General features: G+C 42.3%; 1 protein-coding gene across 7 annotated transcripts; it reads right to left on the bottom strand.

Moving 5' to 3' along the window:
• Window positions 1–2,050: 2,050 nt before the first annotated feature.
• On the bottom strand, window positions 2,051–22,128 carry LOC118385044 (MAP7 domain-containing protein 2-like). Of its 7 annotated transcripts, none has more exons than XM_052520841.1 (18): window positions 21,663–22,128; window positions 18,616–18,723; window positions 17,513–17,623; window positions 17,214–17,291; window positions 16,245–16,408; window positions 14,484–14,583; window positions 13,337–13,417; window positions 8,265–8,386; window positions 8,021–8,136; window positions 7,478–7,935; window positions 7,210–7,360; window positions 6,899–7,061; window positions 6,635–6,739; window positions 6,444–6,503; window positions 6,061–6,112; window positions 3,731–4,301; window positions 3,107–3,369; window positions 2,051–2,941 (listed from the first exon to the last, which is right to left on the bottom strand). In XM_052520841.1, exons 1-17 carry the CDS (start codon window positions 21,703–21,705, stop codon window positions 3,111–3,113), a joined length of 2,742 nt encoding a protein of 913 aa, XP_052376801.1. In that variant the 5' UTR covers window positions 21,706–22,128; the 3' UTR covers window positions 2,051–2,941; window positions 3,107–3,110. The 7 variants fall into 7 exon arrangements, with proteins under 7 accessions (XP_052376801.1, XP_052376797.1, XP_052376802.1 ...); XM_052520837.1 differs by having other exon boundaries at window positions 3,091–3,369; window positions 6,881–7,061; window positions 21,663–22,127; XM_052520842.1 differs by having other exon boundaries at window positions 6,881–7,061; window positions 7,478–7,869; window positions 21,663–22,126.
• Between the last annotated feature and the right edge of the window lie 660 nt (window positions 22,129–22,788).

The following is a 22,788-nucleotide window of genomic DNA, read 5'->3' as shown; positions in this document are numbered from 1 at the left end:
ATACACACTACCAGTCAAACGTTTTAGAACACCTACTTGTTCAAGGGTTTTTCTTTATTTGTACTATGTTCTACATTGTAGAATAATATTGAGACAACAAAACTATGAAATAACACACATGGAATCATGTAGTAACCAAAAAAGTGTTAAACAAATTAAAATATATGTTATATTTGAGATTCTTCAAATAGTCACCCTTTGCCTCAATGAGAGCTTTGCACACTCTTGCATTCTCTTAACCAGCTTCAACTGGAATGCTTTTCAACAGTCTTGAAGGAGTTCCCACATATGCTGAGCACTTGTTGGCTGCTTTTCCTTCACTCTGTTGTCCAACTCATCCCAAACCATCTCGATTTGGTTGATGTTGGGTGATTATGGAGGCCAGGTCATTTGATACAGCACTCCATCACTCTCCTTCTTGGTCAAAGAGGCTGAAGTTGTGTTGGGTCATTGTGCTGTTGAAAAAAAAATTATAGTCCCACTAAGCCCAAACCAGATGGGATGGCGTATCACTGCAGAATGCTGTGGTAGTCATGCTGGTTAAGTGTGCCTTGAATTCTAAATAAATCACAGACAGTGTCACCAGCAAAGCACCCCCACACCATACCAACTCCTCCTCCATGCTTTACGGTGGGAAATACACATGCAGAGATCATCTGTTCACCCACACCTTGTCTCACAAAGACACGGTGGTTGGAACCTGTTAGAATTATTATGAATAAATGAATAAACAATATCCCCTTTTCAAATAGAACTGTAACTAAGTAAACTTATACTCTGTTTTATTATTTCTGATTAACTATATGAGTTCATAAGAAGGGATTGTGTGACACGGACAAGGAGTATTTCAAGTTAATGAACACCATTCCAACTAGGAAGCAACGAATGGGTTGTGGATTAAGTAAACAGATAAGGTAGTTAAACTATGGTTGAACCGACAAAACTTATTTTTTACATTTTGATTTGTTTCACAGTTTTTTGGTTACTACATGATTCCATATGTGTTATTTCATAGTTTTGATGTCTTCACTATTATTCTACAATATAGAAAATAGTAAAAATAAAGAAAACCCCTTGAATGAGTAAGTGTTCTAAAACCTTTGGCTGGTAGTGTACATTTGCAAAAATGTCAAAAAACCTGTTTTTGCTTTGTCATTATAGGGTATTGTGTGTAGATTGATGAGGGGGAAAAAACAATTTCATACATTTTAGAATAAGGCTGTAACGTAACAAAATGCGGAAAAAGTCAAGGGGTCTGAATACTTTCCAAATGCACTGTATATGGCTAAACCTTTCCACATAATTGGAATGAATAGCACAACACCTAAAGTGCTATAGCCAATAGGATAAGAAAAAGTCAATCAGTTGGTAGAGGCATCGGGCTGTTTTCTAACAATTGATGAACAATTGATTGTAGGATGAAATTGGGTTGGTACACTGACTTTGTACAACATTTTTGCAGTGCAAACATCATTAGTTATTATCAAAGGATTATACAGGACATGAAACCATTAAGACATTGGTATTTACCCACTGGGCACACACTGGCTAGTCTTGTTTATGACATTTCATATTCAGATTTTTATCAGATATATTTAGGTGGCTTTATTTTAGGTGGCTTTGTGACCAACTGTAGGCATTCAGATACAACAATACATTATTGTTTAAAGGTTTATTAATAGTACTGATATTTATCATCTCATGCTAATGATCCATGCACAATGTCTACAATAGTCACATTTTTTAATTCATTGCAATGCTGCTTTAGTTAGAGATACGACAGACACCGTAGGTTTGAATTGTTAATAGCATTTCTTCTCTTTAAAACTGATTTTCTATATCCCTGGTTGCTTCGACTTCAAGTAAAAAATCTTGCCTTCTTCTGGTGCATTATTTCTCAAAACACAATACAGTCATAGTGGAGCCATTGACTGTCCACTCACATCTGTGCATATACACACCAAAAGTACTTCATTTTGACAACACAGCCAACTGGATTCCATCTTACAAAGCCATTTAACATTCAAATGATACCAGCTTACTGGTTTCAGACTTTTGAAGGATCAGGCACAGCTCCATACTTTGTTGATCGAGGAGGAAAGAGAGAACAAAACCTGCAATGCATGGGTTGATGACAATCTGGATTATACTGAGGAATGTTTCTGTACAGCTTCTTTATTTTGACTTTTGAGTTGCAGTAGGGCCTACTGTTTGACCTGGGTTCAAGTATTATGGCACACATGCTACAATCCCAATCACACAGCAGGTTGGACACATACATTATGACAACAAGCTTGAGTCTTTTGGGAGTGAATTATGTCCAGGGAGATACAAGCTAACCTGAGGCATCCACAGCCAGAAAACGGTGGACTTTTCAGTGGAACAATCTAATTGAAAGATCAGTACATACTAAACTACAGTGGGTGGATACAGACCAGTATTAATATGTCAATCATTAAAGGAACAATACTCTTGTCATTAGAGGACCAATACTGCAGTAGCAAAGGCAACTTACTGATATGATTCTCTACATGGGTGTGGGGTCTTGCTTCATGGGCACTTTGTTTCATTGAGACAGTCTCTCTCACGCACGCACACACACATGTTTCAGACACTAACAACAGCTCTATGCAGTACATGACATGACACAGATAGCTATGACTATCATCAAGGTATTATCTGAGAAGTACAGTAAATCTATGAATATTATTGTCACATATGCTCCGTGGTCCAAGGCCTAGGAGATAAGACAGATGTATTGTAGGAGGTTGAAGGTTAATGGACATTCAAGGTTGGAGACCAACAAGGAGGATCAAAAACTACATTCAGAGTGCTTTCACTCTCTCATCTCAAGAGGTGCCAGATTTCCATCCTCAATAACACCAGACAACATAGATGCTTTCCCCCTGCTCTCTCCATCATGGCTTGCCAGTCCAGGGCTCTGAAAAGAAAAAGGTCATCATAAGATTCTGTGTGTTTGAGAGAAGTTAGTGTGGGCGAGCTACTGTATGTGACAACTTGCGTTTGTGATTTAAAGTATGTAAACATGCACCTGTGAACATTCTCACAGATTCACATTCTCATCCTCACATAAATGTTTATGTACCGGACTACTGGATGTTGAACTTGTGTGAGGCTGGAGGATGAGATTGGATGAGCTTGGCATCGGCACCGGGGCTGCAGAGCCCCTCGATCAGGTTCTTGTTGCAGTCTCCTAGGCTTCCCATGGGGGAGAGTTTGGGGTAGGCCACATGGCCCGTTAGGTCCAGTAGATCTTCCAGGGCTCGGGCATTACTTATGCCATTGTGCTGGACCTCATTGACTGGGGAGTACTCTGGGATGGAGACAAGCTCCTCCTTGGAAACTGGGCTGAGAGAGGACAAGGGATGGAGCAAATTTGTGAATTTCATAATGGTTATTCCCTCGATGGTATACTACTATGGAACATGCTGCCCTTGAGTAATCGAGGGCGGATATGAGGTGAATAATAAATGTGAAGCCATTTTCATTATCAATATTCCTCAGGGTATGACGAAGTGCTGTGGAAAAGCTCGGAATAGGATTCTGTTGATACAAAATCCCTAATATGCCCTGAGGGTAACACACATAGGTAGCTGGTATGGTGGGCAATACATATGCAAATGTTCATACAGTTCCATTTATTGAATCAGTTATATGTACATCATCATGTATTCCTGTAGATAGACATGGCCTTGCTCTGATGGCTTACCTGACCTCCATGGACTGCACCTCGTCATACACCCCGCTGCTTTTCACAACCAGAGGCTCCAGGTTGATGAGTGGGGGTGGGGGTCGGCCCACCGGCAGGGACGCCATGGACGGTTTCTTGGGCTGCACCTCTTGTGCGATTGTCTGTGTGGCCAACTTCACATTTACTTGGGTACACTTCTGGATTTTGAGCTGAGCAGTGACTTGGCTGCTCACCTGGGTTTCCTCCGGTTTCTCCAGCTTCTTCACCTGTACATTCTCTTGCTGGTTCACTTTGGAAGCGACCCGTCCCTTTACAAAGACACTCTCTTGCTTAAGAACCTGGGCTCCACCCTGTCCATTCACTTGGGCGGTCTGTTGTTTATTTATTTGTTTAGCGTCCTGTCCCTTTTGCAGATCAGTCTTCAGTGGGGTTACCTGGTAGGTGGCTTGTCCCTTCACCAGGACACTGTCCTGCTTGTTGACATGAACAGTGACCTGTCCATTAACCTGAGACTCAACCTTTGGGTTTTCTTGCACATTCACCTGAGCATTAGTTTCAATCTTGATCTTTGAGTTCATTTGCATTTCCCCTGTAGAGAACAAAATTATCACATTGCACAGAACTATTCCCTGAGAAAGAGCACCACAAGAACTGACCAAGGACGGCTTAAAAATATGCTAAATATACACATATCCCATGCCTCCCCTAGAATCATGTCAGAATTTGTTAAATCCCTGGCCAATATTACCCCTTGAAATTGTCCCATTCCTTAACCTATATGCACTACTGTGGCAACATATCATACATGACTACATTTGTGAGCCAGAGGGGTTCCCAAGATCAAGTAGACAGGCAGATTTGCTTGTTCTACATCAGCTAATCAAATAGAACAAGAAATGCAGATTGGTCTTTCTCTTCAATTTCATTACATTTTCTAAATACTGTATGTATTAGGTAACAACACATCCGCAATGCTGAACATTAACATGAGGGCGCCTCAGGGGTGCGTGCTCAGTTCCCTCCTGTACTCCCTGTTCACTCATGACTCCACAGCCAGGCACAACTCCAACATCATCATTACGTTTGCTGATGACTCAACAGTGGTAGGGCTAATCACCGACAACGATGAGACAGCCTATAGGGAGGAGGTCAGAGACCTGACCATGTGGTGCAAGGACAACAACCTCTCCCTCAACATCAAGACAAAGGAGTTGATTGTGGACTACAGGAAAAGGAGGACCGAGCACGCCCCCATTCTCATCGACGGGGCTGTAGTGGAGCAGGTTGAGAGCTTCAAGTTCCTTGGCGTCCACATCAACAACAAACTAATATGGTCTAAGCACACCAAGACAGTCGTGAAGAGGGCACGACAAAACCTATTTCTCTTCAGGAGGGTAGTGCGTACAGCCCAGTACATCACCGGGGCCAAGCTTCCTGCCAACCAGGACCTCTATACCAGGCGGTATCAGAGGAAGGCCCTAAAATTTGTCAAAGACTCCAGCCACCCTAGTCATAGACTGTTCTCTCTGCTGCCACACGGCAAGCGGCACCGGAGTGCCAAGTCAAGGTCCCAGATGCTTCTAAACAGCTTCTACCCTCAAACCATAAGACTCCTGAACAACTAATCAAATGGCTACTCAGACTATTTGCACCCCTCCCCACGCTGCTGCTACTCTCTGTTATTATCTATGCATAGCCACTTTAACAACCCTACCTGCATGTACATAATTATCTCAATTACCTCGACACCGGTGCCCCCGCACATTGACACATTGACTCTGTACCGGTACCCCCTGTATATAGCCCGCTATTGTTATTTACTGCTGCTCTTTAATTATTTGTTTTTCTTATCTCCTACTTTAAAAAAAATGTTGTTGTATTTTCTTAAAACTGCATCGTTGGTTAAGGGCTCATAAGTAAGCATTTCACTGTAAGGTTATTTCACCTGTTGTATTCGGCACATGTGACAAATAACATTTGATTTGATGTTCAACCTTTCTAGTGAAAAATAGTACGGATGAAGTTACATGCTGAGGGCTGCATTTTGGCAGGAACAGAGGAGTTATAAATAGCCAAAGACCTTGAACATAATCTAGGATGCAGAGCGAATCCAATCCTCTCCCGAGGACAGGTATTGGAAAAACACTGCTAAATTACAGCCATGCAGGAGTCTCCTATGTTGATGGAAAAGTACTGGGGTCTCTCACCCACCATGCCCAGACTACTTTCTGTTGCCACTGGGTGGGACTCCTATACAACATGCTTTAATAAGCATTTATACATTCATAGGGGGTCTTTCCTGCTCGGGCAGGCAGAGTATCAGTGGGTGAGTGGAATGGATCACCTACCTGGTGGTGAGACAGGCTGAGGCAGAGTATCCACCTGCCCTTCCTCATTCTGCTTCAATATGGAACAAAGATGGAGGCAACATTATTCCACAGCAAATAAGAACAAGATGATGTACAATACTGTGTGATTAAGACCTGTAGTAATCAGGACGCATAAACCAATGTATCAACAATGATACAATTTAATCCTGATAATGATCACAACATAGATATAAAAACAAAAGCTCTTCGGGGAGTGGGGGGTACAAGCTGCAAAGGACATACTATGTTAGTATGCAATACCTTACAAGATCACACAACATCACATGGATAATATAACAGTCAGCAGGTCCCTTTCTTGAAGCGGTGCAGAGCTATGAGAACGGCAGGCATGTCTACAGTACCTTCATCTCAGCCTGGTTCTCATCACTCTTCCTCGTTCTCTTCATTATCTCCTCAATTCTCTGTGGGGATTGCATCAACATTTGATTAAGGACCGGTCCAGACTTTGATGACGTGTATTGAGCGGTGAAAACTGGGTTTCAGAGAGGCTGATTTATTCAGTAATAGGCATTGAGTTCTGAGTCATAAAAACCTTCTTCCGCAGATGTCTCTCCTCTTCTTGTTGTAGCTTGAGTACCTCTCTCTCCTGACGCTGACGCTCCGCATCCTTCTGTGCCTGTAACTCGGCCTCCTCCTTCTGTATTGATGAAGATAGAGGATTTATGCTTGGAAGTGAAACAGTACTGTGTGCTGTGCAAACAACCCATGTTAAACATGCACCAGAGTAGACTTTCTGCATATCACCATACAGACAGTCACAACATAGTGACCCCCCCACCTCTCTGTCCATCTTGACCTGTAGCTCCTTATCCTGGCCCTCCCGCTGCAGTTTCTCCTCTTCCTCCCACGTCCTACGGAGGTCCTCCTGTCTGCTCCTCTCCTCCTCAGCCCGTCGAGCCTCCTCCTCCTGCCGTGCTCGCTCCTCTGCCTGTCTCCTCCTCAGCTGCTCCGCCTTCAGACTGAGTGACACAGAGACAGACATGATGACTTGCAGTATATGCCATCAGTCACATCCACAGACACGCAGACACACCATCTGTCCGTCATGTACTGACAAACAAAGAGACGCATGGTGACACTAACCACTGAGACACACAGTCTCCTTACCGCTCATCCTCCTCCTGCTCACGACGTTGTTTCTCCTCCAGCTCCTTCTGCACCCTGGCCAGACGCCTACGCTCCGCTAGCAGTCTAGATGCTTCCTCTGCGCTTGTCGTTCCAGCAATTCCTTTTCCTGTTGGCGTCACTGACGATGGCTCTGTCACAAAGATAAAGGCCCAAATGTGTGTGCATTGAAACTCGTGCCCTTTTGACAATGCACTGATAGATGTACTTAAATATTGATATACACAAAACGATTGGTAAAGATTCTCACCTGTGCTGTTATCTGTATTCAGGTCGCTGCAGGCGGACTTTGGCATCTTCTTGTCTGGATTGTCTATTTTCGAGGCTTTCCTATCAGCAGTCTCAGCCATAGGACTCTTCTTATCAGGGTTGTCCTTCTTTTCAGAAATCTCACCTTTGAAGTTCTTACTGGGGGTCTCAGTTTTTGGGAATCTCTTTTCTGGGGTCTCAGTGTTAGACAGTTTTTTTTCAGCGGTGTCGGCTTGAGAAGACTTCTCAGGGCTCTGAATATCAGACATCTTTTTCACAGGGGTCTCTGGCTTGGAGACATTTCTGTCACTGATGTTGTTGTGCCCTTTGGCTTCTTCAACTTGTCCGTCCTCCTTCTTGTTGCCGTCAGCAACCGGGGTGGTGGGTCTGTGCCTGATGGGAGAAGAGTGGTACTGGCGCACAGTGCAAGGAGACTGGGTACAGCTCTTAGGCAACAACCTAGCAACAAGAAAGACATCATCACCCTCTGTCACAGTATCTAGGATCGACCACATGGATTCAGCAGCAGGACAGCGAGTCTTACTTGGGGGTGGCGGGGGAGGCTGAGCGTCTGGTGAACATGGCTGGGGATTCTGCTCTTCTCACAGGGGAGCCTGTCGCCGGGGAGCCAGTCCTTCTCTCTCTGCGCAACCTCTCCTTCTGAAAACACACCAGAGAGAATGTCAGTGTGTGTGCATGTGTGTGTAATCCTGCCAACATGGCCCTGCCAACTCTTCACTGGTTTCTGTCTATTCCACAACCAAGTGGGTAGGTAAAACAAGTCTGACCTTGGGGGTTTGAGGGGTGGAGATAGACCCCCCTGCAGACTCCTCTGGAGAGCCCTGGAGCCTCCGTCGATTAGCCCGGCTTGGCGAGCCCTGATAGGGTGACCTGTGGGGGCTGCAGGGAGCTGCACAACGACAGACATCAGACACTCAGAGGTCAAAGGATAAAATCAAGTTAAGATGTATTGTGGTCAGAGGAGATACAATGATGGTAATTCCATATTTTCCGATCAATATCCACAGTATAGGTATGGAGGAAACTAACTATACTATCCATTTTTGTAATGAATCATACAAATTATTTTGTCTTTTTGCATGGTCATATGTCGCAAGTTAGAGTGATGTTTGCACAATCCCCCCAAATACATCACGAATACTATATAAATTGTCATTTAGAAAATAAAATAAAAAACACCCACACACATTACTACTGCCATATTTACAGTGGTGTAGTGGAGGGTAAACACTGTTTACTCACCTTTTTTATTTCACACGAGCGTTACAGAAAAATGTATTGATAGTACTGTGTTTATCCACCTATTTTGTTTACCACTACATCACTGTACATTATGTAAGGCATGCAATGTTAGGCAACACTTTTGTGAAGCATCTTAGTGTGTAGGTATTTTTTCTCCTTGTCACTCCAAAACATACACAGAAACACAGTAGACAGCTGTTACACACATACTGAATACACACATTTAAACACATCTATACCCTCAGACACATACATTCAAAAAAGCCAGACCTAGACATAAATAAAATAGATCAAATGTCATGTCTATCGGCAGAAGTAGAAATGCTGCCATGCATTCCCTAGTTTCTACATCACTAACGCTGCATGATGTCACTGGTGTGTTACCTGCCTGGAAACATTTACTGCCTATGTGCAAAAACTTGTCGGTCCAAATGTTTTGTCTAGCTGCTCCCTGTGCATCGGTGGCAGGGCAGATGGAGGTCTGCTGCACTGTGGCACTGTGGCACTGGGTCATAGAGGAGTGGGTGTGGGTAAGAAGGCGGTGGACCATCAGGCTCTCCACAGAGTTCATGTGACAGCGCTGGGCTGATGGAGGGGTCAGGGGTCAATGGAGGAGTTGGCAGGAGAGGATGGAGATGAGGATGACGAACAAAACAAAATGCCATGAGGGACATGAGACGGAGAAATGAAGGTGCTCGAAGCAGAAGGAGAATGGGGCTAAGAATGCTTGTCCTAGACTAGTGAGTACTGTACACCCGGACAATGGAAAAGATGTATGGGTCTGCCTCAAAAATGTTTCATTGTCATTTGTGATTCCACCGACAGAAGTAGCTATGAGCAGTGAGGGTGAGAGTAGCAGTTTCCAAAGTCATAGTGTTTAGGTTAGTAGTAGTAGCACTGATAGTAGTAGTAGTAGTGATAATAGTACTAGTAGTGGTGATAGCAGCCACAGTAGCAGTAATAGTAGTAATAGTGGTGATCGTGGTAGTACTAGTGGTGATAGTAGTAGAAGGAGTAGTATTAGTGGTGATAGTAGTAGAAGGAGTAGTACTAGTGGTGATAGTATCAGTAATTGTAGCAGTAATAGTGGTGAAATAAGCAGTTGTAGTAGTAGTAGTACTAGTGGTGATAGTAGTAGATGGAGTAGTAGTAATGGTGATAGAAGTAGTACTAGTGGTGAAATAAGTAGTAGTAGTAGTAGTAGTAGTAGTAGTAGTACTAGTGGTGAAATAAGCAGTTGTAGTAGTAGTAGTACTAGTGGTGGCAGTAGCAGTGGTAGCAGTAATAGTAGTAGTACTAGTGGTGATAGTAGTAGATGGAGTAGTACTAGTGGTGATAGCAGTAGAAGGAGTAGTACTAGTGGTGATAGTAGAATGATTAGTAGTAGTAGTAGTAGTACTAATAGTAGTAGTAGTGGTGATAGAAGTAGTAGTAGTACTAGTGGTGATAGTAGTAGTCGTAGTACTAGTAGTTGTAGTGATAGTAGTAGTAGTGGTGATAGTTGTAGAAGGAGAAGTAGTAGTAGTAGTAATAGTAGTAGTAGTAGTAGTGGTGATAGTAGTAGAAGGAGTAGTATTGATAGTAGTAGTGGTGATATAAGTAGCAGTAGTACTAGTAGTTGCAGTGATAGTAGTAGTAGTAGTAGTGGTGCTGATAGTAGTAGAAGGAGAAGTAGTAGTACTAGTAGTAGTAGTGGTGATAGTAGTAGAAGGAGTAGTAGTAGTAGTAGTGGTGCTGATAGTAGTGGAATGAGAAGTAGTAGTAGTAGTGGTGATAGTAGTAGAAGTAGTAGTACTAGTGGTGATAGTAGAAGGATTAGTCGTAGTAGTAGTACTAGTAGTAGTAGTAGTAGTAGTAGTAGTAGTAGTGGTGATAGTAGTAGTAGTAGTAGTGGTAGTAGTAGTGGTGATAGAAGTAGTAGTAGTACTATTGGTGATAGTAGTAGTAGTAGTAGTACTAGTAGTTGTAGTGATAGTAGTAGTAGTAGTGGTGATAGTAGTAGAAGGAGAAGTAGTAGTAGTAGTGGTGATGATAGCAGTAGAAGGAGTAGTAGTAGTAGTAGTAGTAGAAGTAGTAGTACTAGTGGTGATAGTAGAATGATTAGTAGTAGTAGTAGTACTAGTAGTAGTAGTGGTGATAGTAGTAGTACTAGTAGTAGTAGTAATGGTGATAGTAGTAGTAGTAGTAGTGATAGTAGTAGTGGTGATAGAAGTAGTAGTAGTACTAGTTGTGATAGTAGTAGTAGTAGTACTAGTAGTAGTAGTAATGGTGATAGTAGTAGTAGTAGTAGTAGTAATAGTAGTAGTGGTGATAGAAGTAGTAGTAGTACTAGTTGTGATAGTAGTAGTAGTAGTACTAGTAGTTGTAGTGATAGTAGTAGTAGTGGTGATAGTAGTAGAAGGAGAAGTAGTAGTAGTAGTGGTGCTGATAGTAGTAGAAGGAGTAGTAGTAGTAGTAGTAGTAGTACTAGTAGAAGTAGTGGTGATAGTAGTAGTAGTAGTAGTAGTAGTAGTACTAGTGGTGATATTAGTAGAAGGAGAAGTAGTAGTAGTAGTAGTAGTAGTGATAGTAGTAGAAGGAGAAGTAGTAGTAGTAGTAGTAGTAGTGATAGTAGTAGAAGGAGTAGTAGTAGTAGTAGTGAGAGTAGTAGTGGTGGTGATAGAAGTATTAGTAGTACTAGTAGTTGTAGTAATAGTAGTAGTAGTGGTGCTGATAGTAGTGGAATGAGAAGTAGTAGTACTAGTGGTGATAGTAGAAGGATTAGTCGTAGTAGTAGTACTAGCAGTAGTAGTAGTAGTAGTGGTGGTGATATAAGTAGTACTAGTGGTGAAATAAGTAGTAGTGGTGATAGAAGTAGTAGTAGTAGTACCAGTGGTGATAATAGTAGTACTAGTGGGGATAGTAGTAATACTAGTGGTTATAGTTGTAGAAATAGTAGTAGCAGTCATAGTAGTTTTGGTGATCGTAGTAGTAGTGGTGATAGTAGTAGTAGTGGTGATAGTAGTAGAAGGACTAGTAGTATTAGTAGTAGTAGTAGTAGTAGTAGTAGTGGTGCTGATAGTAGTAGAAGGAGAAGTAGTAGTAGTACTAGTAGTAGTAGTGGTGATAGTAGTAGAAGGAGTAGTAGTAGTAGTAGTAGTAGTAGAAGTAGTAGTACTAGTGGTGATAGTAAAAGGATTAGTAGTAGTAGTAGTAGTAGTACAAGTAGTAGTAGTGGTGATAGTAGTAGTAGTAGTAGTGATAGTAGTAGTGGTGATAGAAGTAGTAGTAGTACTAGTGGTGATATTAGTAGAAGGAGAAGTAGTAGTAGTAGTAGTAGTGAGAGTAGTAGTAGTGAGAGTAGTAGTGGTGATAGAAGTAGTAGTAGTACTAGCAGTTGTAGTAATAGTAGTAGTAGTGGTGATAGTAGTAGAAGGAGAAGTAGATGTAGTACTAGTAGTAGTAGTGGTAGTAGTGGTGCTGATAGTAGTAGAAGGAGAAGTAGTAGTAGTAGTGGTGATAGAAGTAGAAGGAGTAGAAGTAGTAGTAGTAGTAGTAGTAGTGGTGCTGGTAGTAGTAGAAGGAGAAGTAGTAGTAGTACTAGTAGTAGTAGGGTGATAGTAGTAGAAGGAGTATTAGTAGCAGTAGTGGTGCTGGTAGTAGTAGAAGGAGAAGTAGTAGTAGTACTAGGGTGATAGTAGTAGAAGGAGTAGTAGTAGTAGTAGTAGTAGTGGTGCTGATAGTAGTAGTAATAGTAGTAGTACTAGTAGTATTAGTGGTGATAGTAGTAGAAGGAGTAGTACTAGTGGTGATAGTAGAAGGATTAGTAGTAGTAGTAGTAGTAATACTAGTGGTGATAGTAGTAGAAGGAGTATTAGTAGTACTTGTATGTAAAACTGGTGGACTACCTGTTCCTGTACATGTTCAATGGCAAATACTGCTCGTCACTTCATTATTATTGGGTTATGTTTTCCAAATACTCATGGGGATAGGATGGGCTCTCTGAAATACAAAATATATAACACTGAGTATTTCAATGGGTTATATTGACATATGACATATGCTTTCAATGAGGAGCGACAAGGAGGTTTCAAACAATGAAACGGAGGATGTGAAGTGGTGTACATGTGCCGTGGCCCTAATGCCTGTCCTTTCCTAATGGATCTCTTGTTCACTTTCTTCTCTGTGTATCCTTAAACCCTACATCTCTATTGTTATCCCTTTGCTGTCTCTTTTGCTCGACCCGGATTGACTTGCAAGTGCCAAAAGACTAAGATATCAAAATAGCAAAGCTGAGCACAAACACCTACACATACCCTCACACATACACACGTAAAAAAATATTGATAAAAGCAGCAATTATACAACATCAATGTGCACTTGTACATTAGTAATTGTTCCAGGCACACAACTCCTCCCACACACCCTCATGCTTCCAGATACACTTTCTGATTTAGCTGTTGCACATGCATTCTGGGAAATATACATAAAACCTTTGAGTCGGCATGACATTTCCCTAAAACAAAACAGCCAATGAGAGCAGTGGTCACTGTGGGGTGGAGAGCAGGATGGGGGACAGGGGATTGGTGGACCGAACGGGAGGGGTTCATAACATTACCGGATTCGCTGGCAGCAGGAAAGGGGGCGGCGAGTTCATGGGGAAAGGTGGAGGCGGGGAGAGGGGCATTCTCACAGTCACCTATAGGCAGCGGGCGGAGCAGAGCAGAGAGAGCACAGCGTTATGGCCAGAGCTGCCACTCATGGCTTTACCTGATGACCCCCTGATATACCTGTGCACCCAGCAGGGTGCTCCGGTAGACAACTGTCTGGGGAGGTAAACCCATGCAGCAAGGCTGGAGGCAATGAGCAGGCCAGGGAGAAAGACTCTCTCTCTCACATACACACCATATACATGTATCCCTCTATGACCCAATCCAAATCACATGTACAAACACATTCAGAAAACAGTGTAATAAACATCAGCATCTACATTTAGAACATTATGTTTCTGTATCTCAGTCCTCCATCTTAATCCATAAAGAACACCAAACTCCCAGTGCCCCATCGAAATGAAATCATCAATACCTGACTCAGGAAAGAAGCCCTCAATAATGCCCTAAACCAGCAGCAAGTATGCTGTCAATTCTAAAACTGTCTGCTTTGCTCCCCTCAGGGTTGACTGGACTGATTACTATTTCCACGGTTTACGACAGGTCTGGGACAGGCAGGCACAGGGACATTACAGTCTGACCTTGAGTCTAGAAGGGTGGAGGAGAGTCATAAGCTACCAGCAGCTTCCAGAACAACACCTATCGTGTGCCCGTTTATCTGATTGACTGCTTGTGTGCTAGTTTATCTGATTGACTGCTTGTGTGCTAGTTTATCTGATGGACTGCTTGTGTGCTAGTTTATCTGATGGACTGCTTGTGTGCTAGTTTATCTGATGGACTGCTTGTGTGCTAGTTTATCTGATGGACTGCTTGTGTGCTAGTTTATCTGATGGACTGCTTGTGTGCTAGTTTATCTGATGGACTGCTTGTGTGCTAGTTTATCTGATGGACTGCTTGTGTGCTTGTATCTGGTAGAGCGGAGAACTCCAAATGTGTATCCTATGACTTTAGAAGCCACAAAGGGACATGCCAAATCGAATTAGCCTAGAACATTTAGTGCGGTTCCTCCCTCCCTCTCACCATTTCTTCTTCCAGTCACTGATTCATCATTCACACCTCATTGTACTCCTCTCCATCTCCCTGTTGTGGACTCACCCTGTGCTCCTCCAGCTCCGCCCCATGTCCAGCGTTTGGGCCTTTGCTCTAGCTGCAGGCTGCGTTCCAGGGAGCGTTTCATCAGAGCGTCCAGTCGCTCCTGGTTGTTCCGTTCCAGGACCGGGAAGACAAGGGACTCTATCACTGAGCTGCTCCCCTGGACCTCCCACGAGGACCAGGCTGGTCGCTCCATAACCACCACCTCTCCTCTTACACAGCACAGTACAGTCTCACAGCACAGCACAATCTCACTTTACCTCATAACGCAGATAGAAAGAGAGCACAGCTGCCTGGGGACTCCACCCCTCCAATCACATACACATGTTGACACAAAGACACTCACACAGTCAATCTCCCAGCATGCAACAGTATTGACACAGTTTGGAGACCAGCTCCCTTCTTCCTTTATCCTATACCCCCCCACTCTCTTCTGGCCTCCTGTTCTACTCAGATTTTCCCCAGTAAATCATCTTTCATCCAAGCTAGTTAACCCTTCCCCACCCACAGTGTTGCCATGGTACACAGAGCAGGAGACAAAGCCATCTGGTGGGGGATCAACCATTGCCAACATTTCTCCATTTACAATTATTCCATCTTTTCCTCCTATATATCCCTGCTATTGCTTTTAATTTCTTCCTACCTAACAAAGAAAAATACATGGACATGCACCGGCAATATGAACTACACACACAGATGAAGCCAGCACAATAGCAAATATTTGAATGAGAATGACACTGCAAAGATTCAATAAAGGGTGAAAAGAAAGTGAAGAATCTTAGCAACACAGAAACGAAAATCCGACAACAGGCTCCTCCTGTTTTTCTATTGGTCTAAAATGACATCATCCAGAGGATATAATCCATCCAATAGGAACACACACCACACACGCACACAATCGATCCGGGTGAGATTGATGCCCAGGTAAATCATCCGTCTCAAAAATGCATGATCTTATGAATATTACCAATTTTATAAAGATAAAGAGAGCAGACAAAAATTATAATTCATGTTATTTCATTCCACTTAGACTTACTTAATTCTCTATAACATACATGTTTATGCTAGGTTTGAAGGCTAAACGGTGGAATCAATGTAGGCTACAAATCCTTAAAATAAATGGACCCGTCTTTGGAAAGTGGCAGTGTGTGACATGGTTTAAAAAGACAAAGCTGCCAATGTCGTCGTGGCTGAGCAGATATTTTGGGAAGCATTGACAAATTGAGAGCAATGACAAAGCAGGATTAGGATCAGATTAAACAAATGGAATGGCAGAGACATTCATTGATTAGGCTGATGAGGTCACTGAGATTTACATAGAGATCAATACCAATGGCATCAGCTTCCCAGAAGCCAGTGTTGACTGGTATGCAGGGTGGGATAGACAAGAGGGGGTGGGTGAAAATCCCCATTACCTAACAGAGCAGAGGTCTATCCAATATTTGATTGGGAGACGACATTAAGTACTGTGATTAATGAACTACAGGATTTGAGTGAATTTAAGAGCATACATTATGTTCCTGCTTATCTCTCTCTCCAAAACCCAAAACAACGTCGCCACAGAAGGATTTCAACATCTGGCTGTTGGGGCTATTGCTGCACATGCCACACACACACATAGAAACAAAAACAAAGCATACAAACTGAATAATAAACACACAAAAATGGAACTGAAACTGAACTGAAGCTGAAAGAGCTTAGTGTGAGCACAGAGGGAACTACATCATGCACTGGAAGATGTAGTGGCTAAGTGGTGAGTCTGACCTTTTCCTCCTCCAGCCTCTGTCTCCTCTTCTCCTCCACAGCAGCTCTGCGGAGCTCCTCCTTCTGTCTCTGTTCCTCCAGCTTCCTCCAGCGCTCCTCCACGGTACGCTCATACTGCAGCTGAGCCCGCCGCTCCTTCTCCATGATCGCCTGCTCTCGTACCGCTGGAAACACCAACCAACACACCCAGATTACCACCCTCTCCAACACCACTTTAAGAAACAATCTTTGTTCCTGAACTGGAAGTTTTATGGGGCAAAATTATAGAATACTTCTGCTAATCTGCTATAATAAATTATACCACATTTCTGCTAACACGCTATAATAAATTATAGAACATTTCTGATAATCTGCTGTAATAAATTATAGAACATTTCTGCTAATCTGCTATAATAAATGATAGAACATTTCTGCTAATCTGCTGTAATAAATTATAGAACATTTCTGCTAATCTGCTATAATAAATCATAGAACATTTCTGCTAATCTGCTGTAATAAATTATAGAACATTTCTGCTAATCTGCTGGAATAAATTATACAACATTTCTGCTAATCTGCTGGAATAAATTATACAACATTTCTCCTAATCTGCTGGAATAAATTATACAACATTTCTGCTAATCTGCTACAATAAATTATATAACATTTCTACTAATCTGCTATAATAAATTATGTAACATTTCTGCTAATCTGCTGTAATAAATTATAGAACATTTCTGCTAATCTGCTATAATAAATTATACAACATTTCTACTAATCTGCTATAATAAATTATACAACATTTCTACTAATCTGCTATAATAAATTATACAGCATTTCTGCTAATCTGCTATAATAAATTATACAACATTTCTGCTAATCTGCTATAATAAATTATACAACATTCCTGCTAATCTGCTATAATCCAAATATTGGCTTCAATAAAATATGATTTCCATCAGTCTAAATACTGACAGGAACATCACTTACCTAAACCTTTATCTCTTTCCTCACGTCTCTCTTTGGCTAAACGCACCCTGTCATCTGTCCTCAGATACCCTTCCACATCTGAGGGAATGAGATATAAAGTGATATGAAATGGGATTCAAAAAGAGAAACAGACAAGCTAGACAGAAACAGAGCAAGGAGAGACGTTCAAATAGATAGTGAGGGAGAGATGTGCTTATAGAGAGGACCCTTGAAGATCTTAAACAGCTTTCATATCTAGAAAAAGGGAAAGATTCTGTATGGGAGCTAACAGCCACAGTGGGGGTGAGAGTGTGACTTACACTGTTTACCTGCATGATTATTAGTGTTGTTGCCTGGCAGACGTAAAGGGGAGGGGAGCCCATTGAGCTGGGGCTTCTTCTCTATGACCAATGCTGGGCTCAGCACCTCGTCTGATATGGGAGAGATAACAGTCCCCACAGTTTATCAGCAGAGGAAAGCAGTGCTATACATAGCATTAAACCACAGTATTGGATGCACTGGATGTGTAATCTCTGTAGGGTCCGAACGGTTTGACCTACAAAACTATGACCACTCTATGGAAAGAGTGGTCATACCAGAGTGGTCATACCAGTGTGGTCATGCTCTACGACCCCCACAAGCATCATGGGACTCGTCTGAAGTCGCTACAGTTAATCTGCCAGTGGGCTACACACTAATACAACATGTAGGTTGTTTTGCTCTAGGACACCCACAGGACTCACAAGACTCGTCTGAAGGTCTCCTGGTACCAGTTTAAAAAATTATTACAGTATACTGTATATGGAGACTGTTTTACGACAAAAATACTTCAATACATTTTTTATTTTTATTTGACTGTTTCCTGATATCTCTCAGATATAAGACAGACACTTCACAACAAACATCCTTTAGATTTTGGGGTGGGACTATCTGTTGTTCCATGTAGTGAATCTGTTATTCAATGTGTTTGTATGGGCTAATAGCAGTAAGGACTATCTGTTATTCAATGTGTTTGTATGGGCTAATAGCAGTAAGGACTATCTGTTATTCAATGTGTTTGTATGGGCTAATAGCAGTAAGGACTATCTGTTATTACATGTGTTTGTATGGGCTAATAGCAGTAAGGACTATCTGTTATTCAATGTGTTTGTATGGGCTAATAGCAGTAAGGACTATCTGTTATTACATGTGTTTGTATGGGCTAATAGCAGTAAGGACTATCTGTTATTCAATGTGTTTGTATGGGCTAATAGCAGTAAGGACTATCTGTTATTCAATGTGTTTGTATGGGCTAACAGCAGTAAGGCCAAATAAAATAATTATTAAAGTAATTCTGTAATGCACCTTTTCAATTCAGACAAGTACCCAATAAGCACCCAATACATATTTTTAAATGTTAAGAGTGTGATTTGGAGCAGTTTACTGTTTTTCATAGCTGGGCTCCCTGGATGAAGTACAACGCGGGCTGGGGAGCCTTGGCTGTTGCTTTGGGGTCTCTTCTCCGCAACTGACGGTGGAGTCAATCCTTCGGCTGGAGAAGAGAACATATGTGTCAAGCGAAAAGTCTGAATAGCAATTGTATGTCAGTCAAGGACAAATAGCAGCCAGGCCATTGATTTATTCTGTACTAGATTAAAAACAACAGCCATAATCTGTCCCTGTTACTTATGCATCACTCACCAAAATCTAATACAGCTCCCAGTCAAGGAGAAACCTATCAAATCACAAAATTGGGTTGTACACGGCCTATAATGAAAGAACTGACTTTTGGGAAACTAGGAATTAGCCTAGATACTGAGGGGTGTTTTCGCAGACCCAGTGTAAGTAAACCTATAAATGAAAAGGCACTTTCGATTGAGACTGTCCATATCATGCTTTTAGAGTATAGGCTATTAACTTAAATCTGCCAGGACAGGCCTTATAGGTAGGCAACTAACAAGAATACCTTTTCACTGGCCAGGTCACATGTCTTTAACTATTGATAAATGGTATGTGTTCTGGTGAGAAACCATATGTTTCAAGTCCCTGATTTGATTTGATTTTTAAATACATGTCTACCCTATGAAAACTAAATAAGGCCTCAAAACCAGATGTAGCTAAATGCCTTTGATCAGCCCTAAATTCTAAGCTACTGGGCAATTTTGATTGGACATACTCAGATCTAGCTAAGGAATGCTTAACTCCTCGGAGAACGTAGTTGAGCGTTCCTTAGCTAACACAGATCAGGTTACATCTGACTGGGTTATTTGAGCACAAATCATACCTTGATGATGACATTTGTACCAGTAACTGAAAACAATTACCTTGGACACCAAAATCTAGGCAACGGTTAAAATTGACCCAAGAATTTAATTTGTGGCGTCATGCACCCTGTCCATAGGTTGGTTTCAAACAGCAGAAACAGCCTTTTCCTGCAATCTAGAGCCATGTTTAATTCTATGTCAAAAAAATATATGTTTCTGCATATCTAATCATACCTTTTGAGCTGTCTGTGTCATCCTGACTGGTGGCTCTTTTTTCAAACTAAATATGCTTATCTGCATTTCTGCTAAAAATCGTTTTATTTGATTTTATTCAACCTTGATTTACAATGGCAGCCTACTTGTAAAGCCCCCCCAGCCAAATCCGGATGACGCTGGTACATTTGTGCGTCGCCCTATGGGACTCCAGATCACGGACGGTTGTGATACAGCCTGGGATCGCACCTGGGTCTGTAGTGACAACTCTAGCACTGCACTGCCTAAGACAACTGAGCCAATCGGGAGTCTGGGTAAAGGATTAAAAGGAATGTGAGTCTTATTCAGTGAATTTAGTAATTGCTTGATATTTTAAAGTCTACGGCTATTCGGCTATTTCAGCCACACCCACTGCTGACCGGTGTATAAAATAGAGCACACAGCCAAGCAATCTCCATAGACAAACATTGGTAGATTGGCATTAGTGAAAAACTGTGACTTCCAACGTGTCACTGTCATAGGATGCCATCTTTCCAACAAGTCAGTTCATCAAATTTCTGCCCTGCTAGTTAATGTGAAGTGGAAACAACAACGGCTCAGCCGCAAAGTGATAGGCTACACAAGCTCATAGATTGGGACCGCCGAGGAATGAAGCGCGTAGACACTCCTTATCGAGTTCCAAACTGCCTCTGGAAGCAACATCAGCACAAGAACTGTTCGTCTGGGGCTTCATGCAATGGGTTTCCATGGCCGAGCAGCCGCGCACAACCTAAGATCCCCATGTGCAATGCCAAGAGTCGGTTGGAGGGATGTAAAGCTCGCCACCATTGAACTCTGGAGCAGAGTAAACATTCTCCGGAGTGATGAATCATGCTTCACCAACTGGCAGTCCGATGGACTAATCTTGGTTTGGTGGATGCCGGGAGAACACTACCTGCCCGAATGCATAGTGCCAACTGTAAAGTTTGTTGGAAGAGGAATTATGGTTTGGGCTAGGCCCCTTAGTTCCAGTGAAAATAAATCTTAACGCTACAGCATACAATGGCATTCTAGACGATTATGTGCTTCCAACTTTGTGGCAACAGTTTGGGGAAGGCCCTTTCCTGTTTCAGCATGACAATGCCCCCATGCACAAAGCAAAGTCCTTACAGAAATGGTTTGTTCGAGATTGGTGTGGAAGAACTTGACTGGCCTGCACAGAGCCCTGACCTCAACCGTATCAAACACCTTTGTGATGAATTGGACCGCCGACAGCGAGCCAGGCCTAATCAGCCAACATCAGTGCCCGACCTCACTAATGCTCTTGTGGCTGAATGAAAGCAAGTCCTCGCAGCAATGTTCCAACATGTAGTGGAAAGCCTTCCCAGAAGAGTGGAGACACTAGCAGCAAAGGGGGGACCAACTCCATATTAATGCCCATGATTTTGGAATGAGATATTCGACGAGCATGTGTCCACATACTTTTGGTAATGTAGTGTAGATAGACAAACTAGCTACTCTAACTTCATTGATAGCCTGAAATGGCTTATTAGTAGCTAGTTGTGAGGTTGAGAGACTGGGAACCTATCTGGGCTAAATAACACCAACTTCATAAAATTACTAGGTGGCTAGTAGCATTACAGAGAAACAACCCAAAAATAAAAATAAAACATCTAAAATTATAATACAATTTTTAAACAGGGGGTTACCTGCCCATGTGCCCCCTATTGGCATGATACCTCTGGCACAGAGACAATCAATTTGGCAATCAACAAAGGTGCAAGTTGTCCTTTTGATGTAACAATAATTAACTGTTTAGGCAACTGACCTTCAATACAGTCAACGATATTTAGCATAGGCTATATAGGCTACATTAGGAATGACTGAAGACTACAATGAAATGCAGTTTGGGGATACAGTGATTTATGCGCGTAGCCCTATGCCAATGTTATAGAACCCTTGACAAAATAGGCTACAGTGGAGAGAAACATTGGATATTGTAAACAATAGACCGTTAACGTTTTACCTAGCTTACCTGTCAAGGCGCTGGACGCTGTATTGACTGCCTTCTCCGCCATCGTCGTAGTCACTAGCGGATCACCCTCAAATGTATGGGTGCAATGTCAAACACCCCGCAGCAAAAGGCTCCAAATCAAGCCGAGGGAAACCGCATCGCCAGCTTCTACCTTCAGGCGCATGAGAACATATGCTGCGCTATCGAGGGATGTATCTGTTTTCCACTGCCTGCAATATGTGCGCTCCCCCGGAACGGTGTACAGGCGGTCAGGAGAGCAGTAGGATATTCGGGTGAATGCGGTTACTGAATGAGGCAATAGGCTGCTGTTTAGTGGACTAGTTTGAAGGTCAAAAGTGTTCGTGGCTAGGTATCCTTGGATAACTGTTGGGAAGGAGGGGAGAAAATTATGCGCTCCAGTTCAGGGAGTAGAGCTGGATAGAGATGATGTGCGAATATTCGACAGCGCGTCAGTGCCTCGCCAGCCGGCTCCGCATTACATCATTGATGGAGGGACAAACTGTAGCCTAAGCAAATGCATTAAGTAGGCTAAAATCGAATTATTGAATTGCATTTAATAGCATTATACGTTGCCATTAAATAATTGGATACATGATGGGAGTGGGACAGACAGTTGTTTCGTGCGTTTTATTTTCCATTGGGCAATATTTGGGGTGAAATAATACTTTTCTTAAAAAAGCCAAATATGAATTTGGAAATAGATAACTGATGTCTTAATTTTATTATTAATATGCTTTCTTCAAATAGGCTATTAGTGAAAAACATTACAATGACAGCGTCAAAACTTTTGAGTAGATGTGTCTCTGATCCCCTCTGCCCAGAGACGTGAGCGTGGATTAAGTGGTGTGCAGCATCTGAGCAAGACTGGGTACCCTGCGGCGGTCTCGCTCCAGACTCAAATTAACCTCGCCTGGTACTGTCAGTCTGACTTTGTAGCAAAGCCAGCCAAATTCTGTGCGTCATCAAGCCATAGCAAATAAAACAAATGCGAAGAGACCATCCTTGCCTGAGTTCACCCGTGATTGTGCTGTAGGCCAGCACAGATCTATTTGAGCACTCCTAATTTGGTTACAAAACTGGACGAAGTATTTGTTTCCTAGGATTAAATGCAGCATTGTTATTGATA

This window comes from Oncorhynchus keta, chromosome 6 (genome assembly GCF_023373465.1).
Source record: "Oncorhynchus keta strain PuntledgeMale-10-30-2019 chromosome 6, Oket_V2, whole genome shotgun sequence".
Lineage (NCBI taxonomy): Eukaryota > Metazoa > Chordata > Actinopteri > Salmoniformes > Salmonidae > Oncorhynchus > Oncorhynchus keta.
This window is presented reverse-complemented; position numbering and strand designations above follow the sequence as displayed.

Excerpts from the sequence above, each read along its gene's own strand:
- LOC118385044 (XM_052520837.1), bottom strand. The coding sequence starts at position 21,705 with ATGGCGGAGAAGGCAGTCAATACAGCGTCCAGCGCCTTGACAG. Across the intron at positions 16,409-17,213 it reads GGAAAGAGATAAAGGTTTAG|CGGTACGAGAGCAGGCGATC; the intron begins GTAAGTGATGTT and ends TGGTGTTTCCAG. Across the intron at positions 8,137-8,264 it reads CCACCCCTCAAACCCCCAAG|AAGGAGAGGTTGCGCAGAGA; the intron begins GTCAGACTTGTT and ends GTGTGTTTTCAG.